This window comes from Ostrea edulis, chromosome 1 (assembly GCF_947568905.1).
Source record: "Ostrea edulis chromosome 1, xbOstEdul1.1, whole genome shotgun sequence".
NCBI lineage: Eukaryota > Metazoa > Mollusca > Bivalvia > Ostreida > Ostreidae > Ostrea > Ostrea edulis.
In genome coordinates this window covers 62,505,280-62,523,425 of record NC_079164.1, presented here as the reverse complement: position 1 = coordinate 62,523,425, position 18,146 = coordinate 62,505,280, and the positions used below count along the sequence as shown (strand labels likewise).

Sequence of the window (18,146 nt, the reverse complement as noted above, 5' to 3'; positions counted from 1 at the left end):
AAATATCAAAATCATAAAAAAGCCAGGAAAACGTCAGATATTTCGGACTAGCACTTTGAGTGTATTTTATTATACCAGAATTATTACAGGTCTGTGTTGAACACGTATCCATAATTCCCTTATTAATACCTGGTCCAGCAAATGTCGAATCGATTTTAATGTACACCATTTATGTTCGACGGATTTGGAATACCCTTTGTTATTAGCAATATATACCATGTGTGTCTATACTCTACTCATACACCTGTCGGCAACAACTAAAAAATAAACCAACGCAGTTCGTAAAGCAAGTGTCAATTTAACATTTGGTGATTTGGTAATATCAAGCTTCCTAAAACAAATCTGTGATTCTTTTTCTGTCTTGTTTGAATTCGTTTGTTTCGAAAATTGACAGCCAAAAAACCCGTTGTATACTCAAAATAATTGGTGATTGTAATCAATAAAACCCAGGAGCTTCCGGGGGCGAAGACCCCTGGGCCCCCACCAGGGCTTTGCCCTGGACCCACTGGGGGCCTCAAGGCGGCCCCCAGACCCCCTGCCTTACTTTGCGTACACTTCATTTTCTGTCTGGCTACGCGCCTGCAATGAAAGGACTGGTGGTGTACAATGTATAGGTACAGAAATTACATGGATGTATCTCTACTTTGGATCTACGCAAGTTGCGTGCTTTTTAAAATAGTACGTACATACGTGTTGCATTTAAAATTTGGCGCCAGTATTTAGTTTAAAGCATTAAGCAGTGACATTACCCGGCTTCGATAATTACTTTAAAACAGGTGTTCCTTCATAGTCACGAAATTCTGCTCTATTTTCCATGATTTATTGTTTTAGTAAATATTACATCAAAGTCTCCAAATGGTTGCTTTCTACGAAACAGTCCAGATAATTATATCACGAAACGAAACTTGCTCCATTTGGGATTTGGTGAAACGTCACTTGAACCCCCCAAAAATTACGACTTGACAGGTGGGTCATCTTGGTATAAGCTACTGTTTTGGAATATACAATGTTTTATATTTAATTCAAAATTTATTTGTTTTAATAATGTATTAATTTCACTGAAGAACTTTAGCTACCATAGGCTCTAAAGAGAAATTAAAGTGGTGTTAAATTTACTCTGGGTAAAAATTGACCGCACTCCGTTCAGAACAGCCATCAATAAGAAAGTAGTCACGTTTTTGTTAATTGTGAAGTAAAAGGTAAGTATTCTTTAAGAATACGCAATACAACACATAGCTAATATCTAAATCACGTTTATTTGTACTATTTTATAGTTCTAATTAAGTATAACCGATAATTTTGTCGGAAGTCAAATTTTTTATATTAAGGAAATTCGAACTCGTTGCATCCGTGTTGCATCATCAACCGAATTTGGGGTATAAAGTGGTTTTTATTTACTATGTTTGATATAATACACATTCTGAGAACATAACAACAGGGTGAGTTGTGTAAAGGCTTATGTTTTTAAGGCGTGAAAGATGTAATGTAGTGGTCCATATGTTATGCATAGATTGTTAATCATTCTGAATGATTCCGTTATGCACAATTTAGACCTTTCAGTGATTAGAATGTTCTGTTGTTGATGTGATAATTGTCCAATGGCTCCGGTTTAATGATTGAATGGCCCCTTGTGTTTGTAATATAGCAAAATTAGTTTTGAAATAGGCAGATGAACAACAAATGTTACTTAAATATTGTAAATTTCATCTGTTCATAACAAAATACCTGCTATTAAAATGTGATACATTGACTCAACTTACAGATGATTTTGGATGCATTTATCTTAGAATTTTAAAAATTATACTGGGTTCTCAGTTACCATTATATGATTTATGTCTAATTTCCATCAAAATGAACATCTCCATATGAGTGAAAGATTCGTGAGAGGGACGTCAAACAATCAATCAATCCATCAAAATGGCTGGCAATTTAAAGAGAAAGATAGTTTTCAAAAGTCATTTTATGGCATCATTATAATGGTGGCATTTTAAACTTTTGTTTGAGGATCCAGAGACACTGAAAGAGGTTTTAAATATTAACTATTGTGACTTTGATTTTTTCATGCCTTGTTCTTTTTAATCATTGACAACAGAGAAAATTTACTTTGTCTTGTTATACATTACGAATTCATGTATGTGGGACATAATCATAACTGTTATAAGGGGGACAAACATGCCAACTTTTAAAAATCCCCTGGCATGTGGGATTTTGTGAGTGACTACATTTTTTCAAAGCTCTAAATTTGCGACATTATCTTGTGAAATAAATATATCTTGGAAAGAAAATATCAATCCAATCATTGGACATATATCATATATTAACACAACATCAAAAAATGAAGTTCACAAACAAAACTTTTGCATGCATGATATCTGAAATAATTAGCCAGAGAAAAAAAAACATAATCAAATAATTTGTTGTAAATTTACTTGCTGTATATCAAACTCATCTTTGAAATTCTAATTGACCAAATACATCACTTTAGATTCGGATGTATACTAAAAAAATTTAATTTGACGTACCTATTGCATAGCTTGGATGCTGTCAGCCATCCTGAAAATTGGGATGTCTATATGTTTGATGATGTAACTACATGAGTCATTGTTGTCATTCACATTTGATGTCAATTTGAAATCCATCTTTCTGATTAATTACTATCGAAACCTGTTCCTCATTGTTGAATAAACACCCTGAAACAGGTAGATCAGGTAATTTACACAGATTCACACATCCTGATACCATACGACACAGGTAAATTGCAATGTCTTATTGTTCCAATTTCGGATTTAAATAGCTAGCCACAAAGAAATGGCATGAGGTTTTTAATTCAGGTTGGTTGGGATTCGGGAAAGCGGGAATCATGCTTAAAATTGGGAGAATCCCGCCTAATTGAGAAAGTTGGCCTATATATGAACATAGATCATATGGACTCTCCATCTCTGAGTCATGTTCTTTTCTTGTGTTCCAGACTACACACAGCTGCAAATTGTTACCGGGGAGCTGATTCCTCATATTCTTCTGATAGTCTCTTTAACAATAGCATTATACTCACTGAAAGGAAAATGTATAAGTTTGGAGCACATAATTCCTAATATTAGGAAATCACAATGTCTTTTCTGTTTGTTTTACTATTTGTTGACTGTAACAGATACAGTGTTTTGTGATTGTGGAAATGTTTATTATTTTCAAGGTCACATTTAAAAACATTGGGATTTATTAGTCAAATCTGCTGTACATTTGGATCATTAAGATTTAGCTTCTATTTGGTCATGTTCAAAATTTACCTGGGACACCAGGTGGACCGGCATGTTTATTGAACTCTGTATCAATAATAATAATAATAATAATGTCCTCTATTTAAACAGGATAGCACAATTAGTTTATCGCAATTCACCTTTGAATTAGAACGCTTTGGCCGATATAGTATTGCGTTGTGTGACGACACAATTGAATCTGTTTGTAATACAATTGCGAAATGCAACAGAAACTCTCATTGGTCCATATGTATAAGTCCGCCCAAATTCCCTTAAACGGGAGTAGTCAGCATTTGAAAACATGACGGCCAGATGCTAGATGGAAAAAAAACTTCAAAGGAAGAAAGAGAAAAAGTTGTATTCTTGTGTTGTTGTCTCAAATTTAATATAAAAAAATTCCTACTATACTTGTGTCCAAACATACCTTCAAATATTTATTAAAGCCCCATACGACCCAAAAACTCGATCACAACTTTTGATGATTTTGTTCGTAGACGTAGCCATGTTAGGTAGCCAGTCAATTCAAATCCCGGTTCATTTTCATATTGGCACAATAGCGTCTAGATGTGTACTAATAACCCACAGATATTTAAGCTAAATTGTTTAAATAATATACCACCCCAGTCCTATTAAATGATAATTATTCAAATAGCTAAACTCACGGCAGTGCGGCTTTCATTAGTCATGAGCGGCCGCGCCGGCCGATCTCCATCTAATGGGCTTATGTAGCATTTTCGTTCATCTAGAGCTTATTTTACCTTTACAAAAACTGGTACAAAAATGTTTTAATTTCTATTAATTATATGTGTTGATAATAAATGAAGAGCGAATACATAACTTACAACCGATTTTATGAATAGATACCAATAGCAAGAGTTCGAATTGACCGGCTACCTAACATGGCTACGTCAACAAACGAATTTCAATCATTTGAAGCTGCGAGTTTTCGGGTGGTGTGTGACTTTAATGAATATTTGAAGGTATGTTTGGACGCAAGTATATAGTAGGAAAATATGTTAAGATTTTTTTATATTGAGTTTATGAGACAGCAACACATTTCAGGCCTCAACCGTCCGCAGCTTTTTGTGACCCGTAAATCGAAGGTTTTTATAAGAGGTGGATCTTTTCAGAGAGCTATGTAGTTCTCCAGCTACACTGAATCCGCTCGAGAAGGTGGGTGGGCTGTAATCGGCCAATGAAAACTCTTGTTGTATTACATCAAACATGTCATTCAAATTGTTCAATCGTCTCATTCAATTGTGTCGTCACACAACGCAATACTATATCGGGTAAAGCGTTCTAATTCAAAGGTGAATTGCGATAAAACTAGTTTACATTGTGGTCCTGAAAACATATATACAGACAGCAGTATTATACAGATACAATATAAAATAGTATATGAAGGTATGTTGTATACATACATGTATGCTATTTACATATTTAAAACTGAAAATAAAACAAAATAAATAAATAAAAATAGAACTGAAAATAATCAAAAACAAATCTATATGGTTTTAATTTCCCGAATGAAAAAAAAATCAATGAGGCAACATGTGAAATTATTTGTTGACTGCTTTTGCTGTTCCTCTGTTGTAAACCACAAGTTTATCTGGAATGTTCTCTTTTTCCAATATATCAAAATTACAGAATGGCATTGTCAACATCCCCCTCCCAAATATATTTATGTCTCCCCTCTTGCTAAGGAGACATTGTTTTTGTACTTTCTGTCTGTGTGTCTGTTTGTCTCTATCTATCTGTCTCAAAATCCTATATGGCTTATCGGATAGACTTGAAACTTTGAACAGTGCTTCATTGCCATTTGTAGATGTGCATATTGTCAGGACCTGAGGATCCAATGATTTTTCTAAAAGTTATAGTGGATCTAAGAGGGATGGAAGGTGATTTAAGAGGGAAGGAGGATATGAAATAGCTTGTGAACACTTCTCTTCCTATATGGCTTATCAGATGGACTTGAAACTTTGTATAATGCTTCATTACCATTTGTAGATGTGCATATTTTTGGAATGTGAGGCTCCAATTATTTTCCTAGATGTTATTGTGGATCTAAGAGGGGTGGAGGATGTAAAATAGCTTGTGAACACTTCTGCTCCAATATAGCTTATCAGATAGACTTGAAACTTCATTACCATTTGTAGATGTGCATTTTGTCAGGACAGGAGGATCCAACTATTTTCCTAAAAGTTATAGTAGATCTAAGAGGGATGGAGGCATCTTCACAAGTCAAGGGTTATTGATTTGTTACCTCCCCGGAAAAGGCCAAGTGATGTTCCAATTGGGATTAATGCGAGGTAACAAATCAATAATCCTTGACTTGTGAAGATGTCCACAGTAGGTGAAACAAGAAACTCCACTCTGACCACCGTTTTTACCACTACTTGATTTTGTGACCTATTTCATACCATATTTCCGGTGTATAATTATATAACTTGTATAAGTATATCAAAATGTCTCTGAACACACTCTCATAGTATTAGCTTAAAAAGAGATTTTTGAAAAATGTATTTTTTGCTAACATGATTATTAAACATGTTAAATTCGCTGGTCTTTTACCCTGCATTTTTAATGTTAAGCTGAATATGAGGTTTGAATCATAATTGTAATTTTAGTTCCTTTTTGTAATTTTTTACCCTTTAATTAAAGGCCAGTGTGTGCTGAGAGTATATATAATTAATCAAGTGATAAAAGTTTCTGCTTCCTCATTAATTTGCATATTTTGTATTTTCTTGTTTGATAGGTGTAGTAGGTTACACCAGCCATGGAGAGCAAGCTGACAGGTGCAGAGATTCGAAAACTGTTTGTGGATTTCTTCAAGGAAAAAGAACATTCTTATGTTCATTCATCATCAGTTGTCCCCCTTGATGATCCCACTCTTCTTTTTACCAATGCAGGAATGAACCAGGTAATAATGCCCAGGTGTTGTATTTCTGACAAATACAGATAAATATTTCAGAGAAATAATGAAAGATTAAAGTGTAATAGTTCTATTAATGCATTTCCTTTAAAGATTGCATCCTTTTTTAAAAAAAAGAAAATTAAGGAATTAAAACCATATCCCGTAAAAAAGTGTACGGTAAACAAATAACTATTTTTCTTACATTCTTAGAATTTCAACACCCCCCCCCCCCCCATTTTTTAGAATATGAGAAAAGTGTTTGATTTTTTTCCTTTAAAAGAAGGTTGGAGGTATCAGCTTTCAAAATATGAAAAGTATATTTAACATGTTTAGGTAACCCAAGGTGTCTTGTGTTTGAATCTCTCTTTTGTTTTTGATTAGTTCAAGCCCATATTTTTGGAGATAGTTGATCCCAATAGTGACATGGCAAAGTATGTGAGAGCTGCTAATTCCCAGAAATGTATCCGAGCAGGAGGAAAACACAACGATCTGGACGACGTGGGGAAGGATGTCTACCATCACACGTTCTTTGAAATGTTGGGAAATTGGTCATTTGGAGATTACTTCAAGGTTCGCTTGTAAACAGTGTAACAGTTTTTTGGAGTTCTGTATTCTTTGATTTTTTTTTATCCCCCCCAAAACAAAGTTTAGGGGGGTTATATTGGAACCAGCATGTCCGTCTCTCTGGCCACCTGTCTGTAGGCATGATTTTGTTCAGACTTGTTCTGAGAGACAAGGTGTGTGGATTTTTCTGAAAATTTGTAGTGTGCACCAGATATTTTTATCATGATTGGTTTTCTTCATTTTACAGATGTTTTTTCAACTTTATGGACTTAATCATTTTGTTTTAAATTTTGTAACGATACTTTCTTCATAGAGACTATTGCATAAGTAGTGTTAAATATAGGATCTAAAGAGAGCACACATCAAATGTTCAAAAGGGCACTTTTCGTCGCGGCAAGACAATTTCGTGGCACTTTCATTGTATCATACTATGATAGTAATAGAATAATCATTTAGCCTCTTTAAAAGTTAATACCTGCTGCCTTGATTTTAACTTTTCAATCAACCTTGTGAAGTAAAGAACAATTGTTTATATTAACAAATATTTTAAAAAATGTTAAAGAGAAACAAGAGGCCCATGGGCCACATCGCTCACCTGAGTCACCTTGGCCCATATCTGAAGACTTTCCATATATATTTGCATGTAAAACCTTAGTCCCTATTATGGCCCAAACTACCCTTTGCAAACTTGAATCTACACTATGTCAGAAAGCTTTCATGTAAATGTAAACTTCTTTGGCCCAATGGTTCTTGAGAAGAAGATTTTTAAAGCTTTTTCCTATATTTGTATGTAAAACTTTGAACAACCCCCCCCCCCCCACTTGTGGCCCCATCCTACCCCCCAGGGGCCATGATTTGAACAAACTTGAATCTGCACTATGTCAGAAAGTTTTCATGTAAAAATCAGCTTTTCTGGCTCAGTGGTTCTTGAGAAGAAGATTTTTCCTATATATTTGTATGTAAAACTTTGATCCCCTATTGTGGCCCCATCCAACCCCCGGAGCCCATGATTTAAACAAGCTTGAATCTGCATTATGTCAGGAAGCTTTCATGTAAATCTCAGCTTTTCTGGCTTAGTGTTTCTTGAGAAGAAGATTTTTAAAGTTTTTCCCTATATATTTGTATGTAAAACTTTGATCCCCCCTTGGGGCCCCATCCTATCCCCGGGGGCCATGATTTGAACAAACTTGAATGTGCACTATGTCAGAAAGTTTTCATGTAAAAATCAGCTTTTCTGACTCAGTGGTTCTTGAGAAGAAGATTTTTAAAGATTTTTCCTATATATTTGTATGTAAAACTTTGATCCCCTATTGTGGCCCCATCCAACCCCAGGGGCCCATGATTTGAACAAACTTGAATCTGCATTATGTCAGGAAGCTTTCATGTAAATCTCAGCTTTTCTGGCTTAGTGGTTCTTGAGAAGAAGATTTTTAAAGTTTTTCCCTATATATTTGTATGTAAAACTTTGATCCCCCCTTGTGGCCCCATCCTACCACCGGGGGCCATGATTTGAACAAACTTAAATCTGCAATATGTCAGGAAGCTTTCAGGTAAATTTCAGCTCTTCTGGCCCAGTGGTTCTTGAGAAGAAGATTTTTAAATGACCCCACCCTATTTTTGCATTTTTGTGATTATCTCCCCTTTGAAAGGGACATGGCCCTTCATTTGAACAAACTTGAAAGCCCTTCACCCAAGGATGCTTTTGGCCATGTTTGGTTGAAATTGGCCCAGTGGTTCATGAGAAGAAGATGAAAATGTGAAAAGTTTACAGACAGACAGACAGACGGACGCCGGACAAAATGTGATCAGGTGAGCTAAAAAGAGCATGGTGCAATTGAAAAGGGCATGGCTTTAGATTTAACACTAATAAGTTAAAGAGAGCTAGGGTATAATAGAATCATTGTTGTCCATCTGTCTGTAGATGTGATTTTGTCAGGTCAAGTTCTGAGAGACTAGTACATTGATTTTTCTGAAAATTTGTACACTGTTCACCATATAAAAATGTACATGTACATGTCATATTTTCATCACGATTGACCAATTTTTCCTAATTTTCATGTTTTTCTTCAAAGTCATTTTGCTTTAGAATTTTAATGCTGTCAAGGTTAACCAAAAGTTGGTTAAATGCAGTAAAAACACATTCGGTTCAGTTTGTATTTCCGGATTTCGGTTTAGTTTTGTGTACTTTTTACAATACCCCATTTTGTTTGCTTCACATGCTGTGATTGGTTCAGTATTTTTATCAATGCTATTCTAACCAATGAAATTCCATGTAACATTGGTAATAGTAAAATGAAACATTGCAACATGTAGAAAGAAAATCGCAAGGCTGGAAATACTTTTATTTTCTAAGAAAGGGAAAGTCAGAAGTTGTTAACAAAACAATCACAGTCTGCAAAATATTGAAGTCAGTGGTAAAGTGTTCACTTTGTAACCATGAGGTCATGAGTTTGAGCCCCACTCAAACCTGAGACATGAATATAGGTGGTGATTGCTCCTTTGCTCAACGTTTGGTATTAAGTTGTAAGAGTCACAGGTCTTTCGGATATGAATTTAAAAACAGAGGTCCTGTTTCGCAGCAGAACCCTTACTGCTATGGCCAAAAAGTGCCATGTGTAGGTCTAAATTTGAGTAGATAACCCCTATTGATTTTGTGGTCAAGGGTCAATCCATTCTGGACATAGGAAGATATTGTCCACTCAATATCTTGAGAACCCTTTCCATGACAGACATCAAACTTGGTATACTGGTACATCGTAGAGAGTAGAAGAACTCAATTGATTTTGGGTTCACATGGTCAAAGGCCAAGGGTCACTATGGATATAGTAAAATATTTTTTTCTCCTATATTTTGAGAATCAATTGCTTGATTGACACCAAACTTGGTACACTGGTACATCCTAAGGAGTAGATGACCTCTAATGATTTTGAGGTCATATGGTCATTTGAGGTCATATGGTCAAGGGTCATTTCACTCTGGACATAGGAAGATATTGTCCGCTCAATAATGTCTTCAACCATTTTGGCATTGTATATAACCCTTTTAAATTTCGTACCGGGGGGGGGATACTTGTTTATGGAACACTTTTTGATAACTACCTTTCCAATTATTTTAAAGTTTGGTATGAACATCTTTTGAACAAGGGGGACATCATTTTCAGGACTCCTTCATCCCTGGAACCTTAGGGGCAGGGCAAAAATTGACCAATATTAAAAAAATTTCCTTTACAAGCACACATCTATAAGAAAAACTAAATGCATAGTCATATTGAGCAGGAAGGACTCTACCAAAATTGTAAATTTCGTGATCTTGGGCCCCGGAGTAGAGGTTCTGACTCCAGGGTAGTTCATATGTAAAACATTTAGATGATGTCTTATTTAATGCTATTGACACTGAATTGAAATTGAATGATTGTTTAAAGGAGCAGGTAGCCCTTTACCAAAAATTTTTAATTTCCTGAACCCAGGGGTATGGGTTTTAGTACCAGGGTGGGCCCTAAATGGTTGTAGTGATTACATTTGAAAGACTTATTCTTTAATTTTGCTGATGCTATATATATAAATGCATATTTAGGAAAAGCAAAAAGGGATGTATCGGAATTGTGAATTTTGCAACTGCATTGTTCTGACTCGAGGGCAGGTCCAAAATAGTCATGTAGTAACATGTATTTCATCAGATTGGTACTTTCAGGGACATTCGTGTTTTAAGAATACATTTTTGTTTTCTACTGCTGCTGAATGCTGTAGAGTCCTTATTTTACACAAGTACTTTTAAATATGGCAAAATGACTAGTATACGTCAAATCGCATGAACATGAATTCATGTGTCGTCTGTTAATCAAGAGTGCTTAATGTATTTTAGCAACACAAAATTAAAAGGGGGTAATTTTATTTCACGAGGCTTAATTACGCAATAATAAATTCCTCGTGTACATTTAGGAATGTACAGTACTCAGGTGACTTATTCGTGTATATTTAGGAATGTACAGTACTCAGGTGACTGATAAGGCCAGTGGGACTTGGTTTTTTTTTTAATGGTAATTGTTTGCAAAGTCATGGATCAATCATTGATTTTTATTTCAATTTTAACCCAGACTGAATGCTGTGCATGGGCATGGGAGTTTCTGACTAAGAGGGTTGGCCTCCCTAAAGAACGCCTCTATGTTACATACTTTGGGGGGAATGAAAAGTTTGGACTAAAACCAGATGAAGAAACAAAGTCCATTTGGATCAACTTAGGGTAAGTCCTATTTCAGTTCAACATGAATTTTGAGTGATAAATGATTAATTTCACCAGAGAGTAAAGAAGAGAATTGCACAGGCACTCATGGCTTTATATGGATTTTTTGTGGGCTTTGAGTTATGAGGAGGTGGTTTTTGTTTTCCACTTCTTGTCATAATTTTAGATTCCTCATAGGTATAATGCACGATAGTATATATACTTGTATTTCTACGTGTTTGCCTTCTCTTGTAAAATCACTGGAATATAAAGTCTATTCTATGACAATACTTTTGATAATATTTTGATTGGTTAACATAATTCACAGTAATTCATATACTTTAGCCATACTTTAATGCGTTATGTCATAATGGTGGGGAATTATGCTTTCATTTTAATCCCATGGGTTAAATTTTCCCTGGATTTGTAAATGTTAAAAATTATTTTTCATCATAACTATCTCAACTTGTTGATACTGTCACATGTTTTAATGTATTCAGTGTTAATTGTGTTTAAATTGCAGATTTTTTAAATACATTCATGGACAAATATTAGCTTGTTTGAAGTTCTTTTAATCAGTGTTTGTATTTGTTTTTTATCACATGCAATTAAGTTATACATGTAGTACAAGAGATACATGTATGTATAAGCTCTTCTTTTATGAAGAGATGATTAGTGGGTACATGTAGTATAGATTAATTATGCATCTCCCAGTCAAGAAAATCGTATTTCCCTATGTTGGCCTTTGTAATTTTCTGATCTGTAGCTTTGACATTTGTTATTTTTTCATAAATTGCATAACTACATTAATTTCCCAGGGTCGGACAACTCATTAACTTGTATGAAATCTTAATAATTAGTTATACATGTAATTCACAGTAGTAATCACTTACATTTGGAAGAAAACTTGGCTTTTCACCGATTGACCTTTGGCTGACCCACAAAGGGATGTAGCTCACGGCGAAGTGTTGATACGTGTATAAGGGTATAATGTCATCTCGGTATATCGCCCCGGTATATTGCCACTCTCACATACCGCCATCAAAATGTGTAGAATGGATTTCCATACACGCTAAAAAAGAAGCCCTGATATAATGTCAAACTTGCCTTTCACCATCCACCACCCATTTTCAGATACAAAAAGGTCAAATTTTCAGATACAAAAAGGTCAAATTACCTTTATACATCCCCCAATAACAATGCCAACATCCAGGGATCAGAAGCCGTAATTAAACGTGATTGGTATGTTCGATGAATCGTAATGAATATAAATTTAGCATGTGTCATCTAAACAAGTACATATAAGTATAGGTAATTGCAATAATAGCTTGAATATAATCATTTAAAAATTATCTCTGACATTGTCCAGTAGAATTGCTCATGCATAAACAACATGAGGGTGCTGGTGCTGACAATTCTTGTTTGGGTGATACTCACCTCGTGAAGATACCAACTAATTTCCGTACAAGCTTTTATGATCATTGGAACCAGGGAAAACATCCTTAGATGTCTGATTGAAGTTTTGATGTAAATAATGTTGTCGTTTACAAAAAATTAGTGAATACAAAGAAAGATAATTCAAATTCTGTTTTCGGTGAAAGAAACATACACTAGTAACAAAGTAAGCTTTATGATTGGACAAAGAAATCATCCCACTGGACCAGAATTCCCTTTCGCCACTTTTTTGGGGAGTGGCGTGGCACAAATAATCACATGCTTTACAATTATTTCCATCATATTATATATTATTTTATTCATTACACTTATTTTAGCATTTTGAATCAGTTACATTACTTAATCATATCCAGCTACCATACCTAAACACTTCTTTCTGAAATAAAAATAAGTTGATTTGTTTGATAAATTCTATTATGGAAATCAAAATTCAGATAATAAATCATATAAATATAAACTTCATGATGCTACACCCCTCAGTGAAAACATTGTGTACATTGCCCGAAATGCAGATGTCACAAAACATCAAGCCCAATTTAGAGTCGTATCTCAACCATTCCCTATTAAATTTCCGTTTTTGTATGGAAGATTTTGCAATTTGGACAGAATCAGATGTTTGAGCAGGTGGGGTTGACTGTAAAGCCAAACATAGTTATTTTTTTAAATTTTAGACTGACTAGGGTCAGAAGCTACAAGTTTAGTGTCAAAATAGAATGGGGTGCATAGTCTTATGAGATTAGCATTTTTATACTGTTGCGCACCGAACTTCAAAGAAAATTATTTACTAAAATTGCTATGTCCATATCAATGGTGACCGACCGCATTGTTTATGAAATATTCGAACTAAAATCAAACACATCAAAATCAAAATCAAAATCTTGTAATCAACGAGTTTGACCGCAAAAACAAACAATTGATGTATTCATATATACATTATACACAATAATACGGCCAATTTAATTACCGGTCGGTTCTCTGGTTAAGAATTGACATTAATGTGGAGATGATAACACGATAATGAATAAGACTTTAAATGTTAAACAATTGACAACAGCAGGGTAAACAGCTGTCCGATGTACTTTATTACATAATCACCGACTTTTTTGCAGCCATAAATTACCTGCATTTGATCCAGGGCTTTATTTTATTTTCTTCAATAATCCATGTTTTGATTCTGTTACATTGATAGTCAAGAGTGTGATCCGACTCTCCGAGTCACCACACTGGTGATCTGAATCCATATCATGATGACATCACAATACATTACTGCATGTTTTTTTGTGTAAAACGATCGACTGTGTCACAAATCATTACTATATGAACTTGATCCAAAGAGTCGGATCACCTCAAGTTGATTGGCGCGGATCATCAAATTCAACTCAATGCTCATGTATCACATGTATATACTTATCTGTGTTATCGTGCAGTTCAGCTGGTTACATATAGCAGCTTCTGTTCTTCCTTTAAACAATATATAAATGTCAGGATAAACATTTATACACAAATATCATGTATGTCTCACCACATTCAATAATTCCACGATGGGAAACTACTACTAGGTAGCTCAAAAATAGCTGTTTTTGTGGTGTATTGTATCATAGGATTCATCAATGATTAAATGAATAATGGTAATTGCTTAATATTTTGACTGTTTCCTGATCTATACATGAACTACAGGGTCTCTCCAGAGCGAGTGCTGCCATTTGGAATGAAGGACAACTTCTGGGAAATGGGAGAGACAGGACCCTGTGGCCCCTGTACAGAGATTCATTATGACAAGGTCGGAGATCGTGATGCTAAAGCCCTTGTTAATATGGATGACCCCGAGGTCATTGAAATCTGGAATCTTGTGTTCATTCAGTTCAACAGGTAGGTCATTGTGGGTAGCAGTTGAGATACTTTCTCTCTCATTACATGTATTTGTTCTCTTTAGATAAGATAATTATAATCTAAAAAGAAATGTTTTCCTGTGGTTTTAGAGAATCGGAGACAGAATTGAATGAGTTGCCAAGGAAACACTGTGACTGTGGAATGGGGCTTGAACGCCTCGTTTGTGTAATGCAGGGGAAAACTTCCAACTACGATACAGATCTCTTCACACCTTACTTTGACTTTATACAAAAGGTAAGGACCATATGAAATCCTCCAAAACATAAATGAAATCCGTGTTCCAGCATTGTCGTGTTGTGATCTCTGGACTGTACTGAATATGGAATGCATAGTGGTCATCATTTTCTACATCAGAGAGCAGGTAGCAACAACCACGCTCGCTAGGTGGCGCGTCATGTTCTATTTTTATTTCTACAGGAAAAGTGGGACGAGGTTCCACCCTGTTTTTTACGGGCTAGTATGGATAAACCTAGAGCCTACGAATGATGCGAAGTTGATATGCATGAATAAATTATACTGAGGTTAAACATGGACGATAATTGCCCGTGTTCATATAGTATTTGATTGATTTAGATATCCAAGGAAAGATAACTCCCATTATTAACGTACACACAAGGTACCGGAAGTATACAATAATACAATGTTTATACATTTCTGAATGATGAGTGAATCTTTATTTTCATCAGAATCTTTTCCATCACACTCGCAGACCAGGTCCCCATACCCCTACCAGTGTCAATCTGTGACTGATAGTAGTGCGGTATTTAATTTGATAAAGTCTAGAGGAAATTCGAAATATGGTAGTGGCATTTTCTTCCTCACTGAATTAGCTGGATTTTTAGCGTTTAAAAGTGGGGTATGGACTGGGGGGTTAACAATGCTATTTGCCAAATTTTCAACAATATTGATTACAAGGCAAGGCAAATTTAAAAGGGGTCATAAGCTACAGATGATACAATTTTCACTTGCAAGTTGCACTGCCACTAGTTACACTTAATTAGTGACTTACTTGCAGATAAATAAAGTAACTTACAGACAAATATTTATTTATCTATCTTTTCATTTAATTTTTTTTTTAATATCATGGTTTGTACTTGAAGAGTCATCGCAATAAAGGGACATTAATTATTAGTGTTACAAAAAAATCTGATCATGCAGTTTTTAAATTTCTGAATTTTGAAAAAATAAATAAATAATAAACATTTCAACCATTTATTCTCAGACAGACTCTGATATCACTCAGCCCCCCGACTGGCCAGAGAGTTCTGCTTCTGTCAGTTCTGATGCAACTCAGCCCCCAGACTGGCCAGAGAGTTCAGTGTTTTGGTAAATTCTGATAATGATGCAACTCAGCCCCCCCCCCCCCCCCCCGACAGCTCTACCAGAAGTTCTTGGAAAAGACTTGCTGATGTTTAATAAATCAGTTTTCCTATTAATTTTACTTTTGCTCCTGTTCATCAGTTCATTAGGCTATGGCCCCAATCTGATTAAATTTAAGATCTTTGATCCGTTCCGTATACCTCTTCCTTTCTTGTATCTGTGAAGTCCAGAGGTGAGATATATTCTTTCCAAAACAACTAAGAATGTTCATGGAACAATTTAGTATCAATTGTTTTCCTTTTATGTTGTATGCCTTATTTCAAGAAATAACTGGGTCACTTTTTAATGTAAAATGGAACATTTTCCGTTTTTGACAACCTGACGGTAGGGGTGTTTAAGACACTATACCTCATTTTCTATAAGAAATTGGAGTAAAAGGAATCCAAATTTGAAATTAGCATACTCAAAATTGGTAATTACACCTGATTTTTATTGTTTTGGGTAATTTTTAAAAAATGGGTAGTGGTTGCTAGAGCAGGATAGCATCAGACTTGAAGCTCATTGATATCTTCAAGCTCCAGGTTTTAAGTACATTTTCCTACATTATATATATATGGCTATCTGGTATAATTTGCTCCTTTACACTGTTTTACACTCTCTTGCCTTTTATTTGAGATTTCATTCCTGGTTAACATGTTTTGAGTATACGTTCTGTCTGGTTTTCTTTAGAGTGTATGGAAGGACTAAAAATAACTCCACTGAGTCCTTATCAATATGACCTTTAAATGTAAATCACAGTAAACAGATATCAGAAATTTCATGAAGAGAAAAAAATGAACCACAGCCAATGAAATTTTGAACAGGCAACAAATTCTCCGCCTTACCAAGGGCGTGTCGGTAAAGATGATGTGGACAGAATGGACATGGCGTACAGAGTGTTGGCAGATCATGCTCGTACACTGACCATTGCTTTGGCTGATGGAGGCAGACCTGACAACATAGGACGGGGGTAAGGAAGGGGGATGTGTGCTGGCATCTCTCTTTTTCAGTTAGCTTTCATTTTGAATGGGCATTGTTTTTATGCATGGTTAAGTCCATGTAGCATCCAATTGAATGTTTAATCGATATATACCCTCATCTCTTACTGGTAAAGTCCACCTGGCATCCAGTTGAATGTTTAATCGGATAATATTGTTATGAAATATGTGTTGGCCTGTACCTGATATCAGAGGAAATTCAGATTAAACTTAACCTAGTTCCATTCTACTAGGTTACCATTAAATGATTGTTACGACATGTAAAACTGTCATGACATTTAATAATTGTTATTCCATTTAGAATATTATTTACAGAAAGTTGTAATACAAGCAACTTTACCATGTGTTGAAGATGCAAACACCGGATGTACATGTAGTTTGATTACATTCGATCTGGAGGTCGTCTCCACCGTTTGCAACCAGCCATGTTGATAAAAACACACCATAGCATATAGATATGCTTACCTATGCCTCTAATATGGATTTTCAGTGTTATCTTGCCTTTATTTCGTGTAAAGAACTCTGTGTGTTCCTTTTTCCCACTATACTTCGGGTTGAGTCTACTGCATGCTACCTTTTTCATAAACTGATCTCTGATTGGTCAGCGTAATATTTATGAATAGAGAGGTGCTGAGAAGGTACAGTTCTGTCAGTTAGATCCACCAAATATGTCACAAAAGCAATTGCTGGAAGATCCAGCGAAGGTGCAGAAGGTGATTACTTATTAATTTATCAAGGTGTATATATTTGACTCCGCACCTTTTCCAGTACCAACCATTCCCTTGTTTCGTACTGTAGCAGGTTGATCCGCCCCTTCCTTGTTACTGTTTACATTAGTTACGGTACATCTGCACCTTCTCGCCCCTGTACACCTTCTATCAATTCATTGAATACAAGGCGCATACACTTGCATCTTTACCAGAAACCAATTACGGGATAATGTCCTATTACTTAGGTCCATTTAAAGTGTTTTTATATTCATTTTACACATTATTTCTGACGGATTACTCCTTTGATATCTCGCGCCAGCTGCCGACCAGGACGTTACCTGTTTGCTTTACATATGTTGTCAAATTATTACAATAAATTTGTGTGTAATTAAAAGGAACTTTGTTGTCTTGTCAACTGATAAAAGGTACAGAGCCCACATATTATTTATAACGAAATGTTGTAGAATACAGGAATAGTCATTATTCATACCAGGTTTTAATACAAATATCACAGCATTTTTCGTTACAATATGTACCTTCATCTCTAACTGGTGAAGTCCACCTGGCATCCGATCGAATGTTTAATCAGATGATATGTAACCTCATCTCTAACTGGTGAAGTCCACCTGGCATCCGATCGAATGTTTAATCAGATGATATGTAACCTCATCTCTAACTGGTGAAGTCCACCTGGCATCCGATCGAATGTTTAATCAGATGATATGTAACCTCATCTCTAACTATTTCAAACTGTCCATTGGCTTACTTTAGCAGGATTCACATT

General features: G+C 35.4%; 1 protein-coding gene across 4 annotated transcripts in view; it reads left to right on the top strand.

Moving 5' to 3' along the window:
- The first annotated feature begins 893 nt into the window (after window positions 1-893).
- LOC125648190 (alanine--tRNA ligase, cytoplasmic-like) overlaps window positions 894-18,146 on the top strand; it is a 32,904-nt gene continuing 15,651 nt past the window's right edge. The window contains exons 1-7 of one of the 4 annotated variants that reach the window (XM_048875167.2): window positions 894-966; window positions 6,010-6,174; window positions 6,550-6,738; window positions 10,826-10,971; window positions 14,083-14,274; window positions 14,385-14,529; window positions 16,479-16,624. In XM_048875167.2, coding sequence (XP_048731124.2) covers window positions 6,031-6,174; window positions 6,550-6,738; window positions 10,826-10,971; window positions 14,083-14,274; window positions 14,385-14,529; window positions 16,479-16,624 — 962 coding nt within the window. In that variant the 5' untranslated portion in view covers window positions 894-966; window positions 6,010-6,030. Of the gene's footprint in view, window positions 1,200-1,222; window positions 1,440-6,009; window positions 6,175-6,549; window positions 6,739-10,825; window positions 10,972-14,082; window positions 14,275-14,384; window positions 14,530-16,478; window positions 16,625-18,146 lie in introns of those variants that run through there. The other 3 variants (XM_048875153.2, XM_056156023.1, XM_048875160.2) reach the window with 3 other exon arrangements.